Here is an 8293-nt window from a genome sequence, read left to right on the forward strand (position 1 = left end):
CCATGACCACCCCCAAATGAGAACCACTGTGCTAAACTAATAAGAAATGACTTTCTCTTCCCTCTCAGACCCTACTCCCAAATATCTACCTAGGGCCCGGAATACTGTACTGGTAAGACATCTCCACATCCACCAGCAATAAATTTTCCTCTCTTTCTGAGTGGCCTTCAGTAATATGTTTGATTTTCAAGACTTTTGGTCATTCAGAAACATGCTTTTATTGCCCTTGAAAATAAGGTCATTTCCAGCTAAAAACCATCCTTTTAGAGAAAGTTCAGACACAGAATTTTACACACTAGGGTCTCTGTGAACTGGAAGTGGCCTTGGATACTTGAAACTCAACTCCTCCAACCCCACACCCTTTGCCACATTTTTACAAATGAAGAAACTGGGAGCTAGAGGGGGAAGTGACTTGATCAAGGTCATACATATTCATAATCCTCTGTGTGTGGAGGCATAGGCCAATAGAATCATCCTTTGCCCAACATGCCTGAAGAGCTTAGGTCTCTAAACACAGAGAACTTGTAGTGCTTTACAAGCAACAGCTTAGGCCAAACAATGTCAGTTAAGGAATGCAAAATTTAAAAATGATAGAATGCTGTAACCAATTAGTGCAAACAAACATTTATTGTGAAATATTCAGCCTACCCTTTATTAGGTATTACATCATCAAAGCACTTTGTGGCAATGAAAATAGCTTTTTTACCCTTCTGATTCACCCAATATTCCATTAAAGCTGCAAAAAATGTGCAATTTGCTTGAAAAATAGGTTGCTCTTATTTACTCATTTGTGAAAAGTCAAAAATAAAAAAAAATAAAATGATGCTAGCTTACAGGGCCTCTAGAGCCAATTCGCCTTCCTGCTTCCGAATTACCCCCCAAAATAATTAACAAAGATAATTTGTTTTAAATGCCTTTTTATAAAACCAATGCACCTTTCTCCATATTATAATCATCAAATTAAAAAACACACACACACACACATTATTTACTTTCTTGGAAAAAAGGTGGCCAGCCGTTGTTTTTTGATCGGGAGCATGTGTATTTCCTGGGAATTCATTTTCTTGAATTTTATGCTCCGGCTTTTGACAGGTTTCCTAAGGGGCTCTGTGTTTCCCATGGACTCTTCTCCTTGACTGTTGATGTCGTAGCCCTGAAATACGGAATCTTCTCTTTTGAAGGAGAAGTTTTTGGTCGACACGCCCGAGAGGCCTTTGATCTTGCCACAGAAGATAGTAGGCATGGCATCTTCCACCGAGACAATCACCTTGGCCGCCTGGGAGTTGCTCACCATCTCAATGTTATTTTCAGCCTTGACCTCGCTGTTGGACTGGCTGGGCTGGCTGAACGGCTGGGTGGTGTCACTGCTGCCCAGGTGGCTATCCATCATGGCTGAGGCTTCGTGGGGTGTGGCAGGGGCAAAGGGCATCTCCATGCCTCTGTGCAGTTTCTCCTGCACCTTGTGACGTGAGCTGTCCACTGACCTGCTGCTATTATACAGAGTCTCAGGGGGAGGCTCAGACTTCCGGTGGGTTGCCAGAGACAGGTCTAGGGCTGCATCCTCCTGGCAGATTGGGGGACTGACTGTGCCAGCCTTGAGCCAGGGCACTGACTTCATGGAGAGATCCAGGGCCTCATTCTCACTCCCCATCTTGATGACTGTGTGGCGGTTGAGCTGGAAATACTCCTTGGGCTGGAGGATGTCAAAGGGCTTCAGTTCCTCCTTCTCCAGAGGGGTCTGAGTGCCTTTAAAGGGGTGTAGGCCAAAGGAAGATGGCGGCTTGGATAAACTGGGGCTGAACTTGGACTCAGAACTCTGAGGCACTGGGATGGGGATGGGAATGGGGATGGGTACAGGCAAGGGGACAATCACAGGGTAGGGCACCAAGAGGGTGGCTGGCGGGACTAGGGGGGACAAGGGGGAGTTAAAGGGCTGGGGGGGCACAGGGGCATATCCAGGAGGAGGCTGACAGGGTGGGGAGCCAAGAGTGCTCTGTGAGGGAAACAAATTCTGGAGCACAGCTTCAAATGGCAATGTGGGCTCCTGTGGCTGGCTGGGGATGCGCAAGTCCAAGAGCTGGGGCTGGGCCTCGGGGTCCTCGGCTGCCTGGAAGAGGTTGTTGTGGATGGCACTGGAGGAGCATGGGGCCTCCTGTGGCAGGACCAGAGGGGAGTTGAGGTGCTGAAAGACATGCTGCTCCAGTACCACGGGCAGCTGCACAGGGCCCTGTGTGGTCATAACATAGGTGGCATTGCCATTAGGGTTGAGCTCAGGTGCAGAGCTTCCCTCCACCTGCATGTGAATGGGCATCACCACTGGGCTCTCCCCAAGGCACAGGGGCTGCAACACGGTGGCCGCCACTTTTAGAGCCATGCCGCTCTGGGACTCAGCTGGGGGGTTCAGAATGGATGGGGCCGGCACCGTCACCAGCGCCTTCTTTACCAGGTCTGTGGAGTTGATGTTCCAGGCCTCTGTGGTGATCAGCTGGGCCATACCATTCTCCAGTCTGTTATTGGCCAAGGCAGGAGAGGAGTTGGTCATGTCCATGGAGAGGTTCTGTGACTGCATATCATCCATCACTCACCTTTGATGCCACTCAACCTGCAGCATAGAACACACAATATGAATTTTCCTTCAGAGACAATTTATAATTGCCCTAAGAGCTATCTTCACATCTTTTAAAAGTTTCCATGTCTTAGTTAACCATGGAGTACCCTCATCTCTCTATGTATACATACATGTTATAGGCATTTCCTAATATATACGAACACACTCATGTGATCAGCTGTGCATGAAGAGCCCCAGTTTAACAGAGGGTTTTGATATAAACAGAGATGATGTAATGACTAAATTGCTAAGTGGGGTTAAACAGAGTATTTTAACCATCATACTCAGCTTATATGTTTAGCCTTCAACAGACACAAAGAGTCATTCCACTTTGCTATATCAGACAGTTAAGATATGCAGAGATGTGACTTGTTCAAACTCAAATAGGCAGTAGAAAAAAAAAACCACCACATTAGAATATTCTATGAAAATGGAAGAGGGCCATCCCAAAACTGTAATTGATTTTTTTAAAAAAAATTAAAAACAAAACTCTGTAGTAATAATTATTCCAAAAGAGGCTTGATAAGGGGAAGAGCAGTGCGCTTAGACAAGAGAGTCATTACAGTTGTCTCAGCATCTCCCTCCTACCAGTGACATCCCCTTTCTTCATAATTTCCACCAGTGAAGATGCAAAACTTGCATGAATGCTCATAGGGTCCAACGTCACTTTCGCTGCCATCTGTTTGATCTGAGACCTCTCCTAAAGTCTAGCTGTCAAAAGGAGGGGATATTGATGATTCTAGGGCTGGATAAATGAATCACTTGTTGGAAACAAGCATCCTCAGAGGTGAGATACACTCTCTTAATGTCCATTGCACTGGCCATTGGAGAGGCCAAAGAACCCAGCACAGGTGCTTCCTGGAGGAAGCAGGGCTGCAGCTGCCAATGACTCTCCATGGAAACGCCTCCATATTTAGCCTGGTTACCATGGAGAAGGCAGGCACCATGTATAACTCCAGGATCTGTGCAGCTCTGGAGTCTGGTTGGGATCAATAATAATTCAATAATCCTCAGTCTCACTCTGCATCTCTGATTCTAGACCTCACCTCTCTGAACTGTATAGACTTTAGTCCTGTGATCATCTAGTCTTTCCTTGCTCACCACCAAGTTACCAGCACAACCTCAAAAACCAGTAAGAGAGGTGGCCCAGCACACCATGGGATTGGAAATAAACAAACAAGATATTGCTACAGGAAGCATCTTTAACAAATGAACAACTCTGTGATGTTTCTAGATCATTCAAATGTGTCACATGCAGAGAACAAGGAGTTTCTGTGAAGCATGAAGAGGGGAAGGCAAGAGGAAGGATGCTATGCAAAGCATCACTTTGTGGAGAAAGACTGGTGGATGATGCCCTTGGCAGGAAGCCTCCAGACCCTGACTGTTTAGGGGCAAAGTGCCCTCTGGAAACCACAAGGTGACCCAGCATGCAGGCCAATAGTGCACTTGGGGCAGAGTAGGGAGGCAGCCTGTCCCCAGGAAGATGAGGGACCTTCCCCAAGCTGCAGGGACTGTTTTTCCTGAGAGGAATTCTCCCTGATTCAGTCCAAAAAGCACCATATTTCCAATACACCATCCATCCATTGCTCCATGCAGGCATTCATTCATTCATTCATTCATTCAGCTAACCAATTAATTTGTTGAATGCTTACTGCATACCAATACTTTCTGGGGGCTAGAAATGCTGTCATGGGCCAGACAGACAAGGTTCCTGCCTTCAAGTAGATTACATTCTAGTGTGGACACATGCCTTTGATTAGACAGAGATTTGCTAGCATGAGAAGACATCAAAATTATGCCAGAAGAGGCAGCAACATCAGCAGAACAAAGCTTTGTGCGCTACTCGCTAGCAGCCCTGCGAAGGCCCTGGGAACCAAAGATCTCCTCCAGTAGGGTCTGCCCCATCCCTCTTACTGGCCAGAACTCTCAGGAAGTGGTTAGAAAAGGCTGAAGAGAAGCTGGGTGGGGTTGGCAAGGACAAGGACAGCAGTCAGAGAAGGCACCCAGGACCACCCATCTGGGGTAGCTTCTAATGAGCTGCAAGGGAAGTCACTGAGAGAAGTGATGTCCTGTGTTTCCTGTGGGCTTAGGATTAATCAAGCAGTGACACTGTTTTTGTCATCATGGGCTGTACCTATCCACCCTTCCAAATGTGGTGGCCTCCCTCCCTCTCTGCCTCCCTTAACACTCCCCCCACCAAGGGAGAGACAGCAACTTCTCAATGCCTCCTTTCCCTGCTCCTGGAACACACATTCAGCTTAGGTGCCAGCTTTCATTTCTTCCTGCAAAACGTCACTCCTCCCCCTGCCTAGCCGTGGTACTAGGCCTGCAACTTCCCTGGAACCTTCCTGCTCAGAGTGTGAGGACGATTAGAATTCAGGGTCAATTCCAGGCTCCTTTTCCCTGTGGAAGCTGTGAGGGCCACAAACACCCCTCCGTGCATTTTGTTTCTTGGCAGAGAGGCCCCTATAGTTCCTCATTCAACACCAAGTGCAGTTCCCTGCAGAGGTGTGTGCAAGAGAGTGCTTGAGAATAACATTTATTCAAAGTAGTGGCCAGGTTCCTTCCAGAAAGTCATTGAACTATTTGCTCATCTTTTTTCTACCAGGGACCTCCTCAGTCCCTTTTGTCAGGGAAGGAGCTGAAGGATCCCCAGAGTTCCTATCCCTGGAGAGTGAGTGCAGCCCAAAGAGGCTATGGTTGTGTTATGGGATGGCTAGGAGGCCTCTATTTTCTCATCCTGTTTCTAGTTACCCATCTACCACACCCTGCCTTCCTGAGACAGATGTCATGTGGGTGGGAGGGTAAGTCAGTATCCATGAGTTCCAGGGAGGCCATCAGACCCCCTTGCCAGGGCCTCAAGTCTCTTTGAACAGGGCTGAGGCCAGATGGGTTGCAGGACAGGGCACAATGCAGTGGGGGTGAGCAGTGTGCACCTTAAGGCAAAGGGACAAAATCTCACTTCCGCCTCCTTCCGCATGATAGCTTTGGACCTGTCCGATGATTCAGCCAATGTAAGCCCTGAGAGCACCCTAGCCCTTTCTCTAGAAAGCCACCCCCTGCTGATATTGCCTTTCCTCCAGCAGTGAGTCCCAGCTCTCCACCAGGTACCAGGTACCTCTTTTCTCTCTGCTCCTCCTGCCCTGTCATTCACCCTGCTAGTAGGCACCCTAACTAGGGGACAGCAGATGGGGGGGCCTGAGTGCACCCAGTATGGGCAGAGCATGCCCTGAGAATAACAACCAGCTCTGGGATGCAGGTTCAAAGGGGAAGTCTCTCTCTCCCTCAGATGAGCCGCGAAGTAAGATAATAACTAGAGAGAATGAGAAGGCCTATCCTCCATGCTGATTAGGATGGGGTGTGGGGTGCGCAGAGAAGTTAGTCAAATCAAGGAGTGTTTCAAGAGCCACCAACTAGTGCTCAAGCAGAAGGAGGCAGTGATTTCTTCAGAGGCTACCGGGGACATTTTATTTGGAGCTTTAAAACATTGTTGGCAAATGGATTTAAAGGAAGTCACCCACCCATTCTCCTGTGCCCATTACCACTAGGAGTGTGGGGTAGGTTGGTTAACAAGGCAGCATGGCAGTGAGAAGTGGGCAATCTGGATCTGCAGGTTTCAGGAGACTCTTACCCTCTTGGCCCTTGGCTGGGGAGGGAGGGCTGGGGACTAGGGCTTGGGTGCAGACCAGTGTAAGCCACGTGCCTCCTGGATGGAGATGCTGAGGAAAAGCCTCAGGGCCCAGGGCAGATGGGGAGTTGGGGCAAGACTGTCTGGGGCAGCAGTTGGGCTCAGAGACCTAAACCCCTCATCTTACTATTACAAAGAACTAAGTGTGCCAGGGGTGGATTATCCCAGGATCTGCCCCTCAGTCTGGAGTGCTCTTTGGCCTTTGCCATCACCCAGAAAACTCCTGCTCACCTGTTAGACTTTGGGGTCTTATCCTCTGAGACATCCCCCAACTCGCTGAGCTCCCACAGAACCCCGGCTTATCTTTGTTTAGTCCTGACCTTCTCTTCATACTGGGATTGCCTATTTACTCGTGTCTTCAGGAGGAAAGAACTGTCTCACAACTTCATCTTTATATCTGTACCTGTGAATAGCAGGTGCTCAGAATGAAGGAGAGCATGAATGAATATCTATACCCTTCTGAGATTGGTCTTCTCATGCCCAGGCTCTTGTTATAGGCCCACCATTTATAGAATCATGGCAGTTTAAGACTGGAAGGGGCATTAAAGATTACATTTCTATCCTCTTCCTGACTCTTTTTATAGATGAAGAAACTGCAGCCCTGAAAGGCTAACTAAAACTCCCCTGAGGCCAATGAAAACAGATGTCACCACACTCATTGTGGAAAGAGCAGAGGGCCAGGCCCCACAGGAATCATGGAGGGTAACATGGCAGCCACCTACCTTCACCAGCCAGTAGAAGCCTCCAAGGAGACAGTGGATGCAAAAGCACTTTGTGGACAGAAAGAAGTCCGACAGGGGTGAGTATTTATGAATTCATCCTGGGTTCCTGTGTTTCTCTGACATACCCAGAAAAAGAACCAAGCAAAGCCACATGTGTGCTGCTTTCCTTCTAAGGAGTTATAGTCTGAAGAAGATGACCTGAGACCTAACTTCAGTCAGTGACCCACCCTGCTTTTGTGCCCCACCAGACATTTCCACCAGCCATGCCTACCTCTCAGGCCTGCTGCTTTCAGAGCATTGCACAAAGCACTCATTTCACTCTATGGGCCTCCATATAAGTGGACATTTTTATATGAGGATTCATTTATGGCTTAATTTAAAAAGTGAAAACACTTGACCACTCAGATAAATTAACTATTTTCCAGGTCCTAGAGTCCATCTATTTTCTCACTGTGGGCATTTGACACTTTCTAATTCACACACACACACACACACACACACACACACACACTCTCATACACACAAAAACAACCTAATACTCTCATTCTTAATGCCTTCAGCCACATCCTAAATGATCTCATGGGCCCCTGAAATGTCTGCACAAACTCAAACTGAAGGAACTTCAGAATGTGACTGTGAACCCCCACTGATCCACGGTAGGGTCCCTGAGACTATCCCAGGCAAAACCTGTTTCTGAGGTGGAAATTGGGACAATGGCACTGGGGCATGTTGAGAATCTCTCTCAAAGATCATGTTCCTGAGAGGGGACTGATTTTATTTTGTGATTTGAATGCAGTTGCACCACAGAAGCAGCTATCAAGATGACCACAAGCTCCCAGTCCACAGCAGAAAGTACTCCTGTACAGATGTTTTAGGAATGGGTATTTGGTATGGTGGGCAGGGGTTAGTTACCTCATAGCAGCTCAGTCAGAGGCAATTGCCTTCTTGGGGGCCCTGTGAGGACCCTAGGACTACAGGAGTGAGGTCTCTGGAAAGGTGAACTCAGCCTCAAGGGAAGCCATCTTACTGATAAGGGCTATCATGGACAGATTCCACCCCCAGAAATCAGCTGACCCAGTGTGAGCTTCAAAGTTTCCTCCTCTGGCCTCTATCTCAATATAGGAATTCTGGAAAGGCCTGGGTCCCTGGCCCTGCTCCTGGTGATGCTCCCTTCAACCCCAATGGCCTGTTGATGTGGCCTGCTTTCCTCTTCCACTAAAATAAGCCTCATGTAGGTTTTGTACAGCAAGGTAATTTTTTCCCTCTAAAGCATTT

At 48.0% G+C, this 8293-nt stretch overlaps 1 protein-coding gene across 4 annotated transcripts in view; it reads right to left on the reverse strand.

The window, feature by feature from the left end:
* Positions 1-608: 608 nt before the first annotated feature.
* The window catches only part of RAI2 (retinoic acid induced 2), a 67810-nt gene continuing 60125 nt past the window's right edge, over positions 609-8293 (reverse strand). For 2 of the 4 annotated variants that reach the window (XM_006769436.2, XM_006769437.2), the window contains exon 2: positions 609-2602. In XM_006769436.2, the coding sequence (XP_006769499.1) occupies positions 989-2578 (1590 nt within the window). In that variant the 5' untranslated portion in view covers positions 2579-2602 and the 3' untranslated portion in view covers positions 609-988. The remainder of the gene's footprint in view (positions 2603-8293) is intronic. The other 2 variants (XM_006769439.2, XM_006769438.2) reach the window with 2 other exon arrangements.

The sequence above is a fragment of the Myotis davidii genome, unplaced genomic scaffold, assembly GCF_000327345.1.
Source record: "Myotis davidii unplaced genomic scaffold, ASM32734v1 scaffold604, whole genome shotgun sequence".
Classification (NCBI taxonomy): domain Eukaryota; kingdom Metazoa; phylum Chordata; class Mammalia; order Chiroptera; family Vespertilionidae; genus Myotis; species Myotis davidii.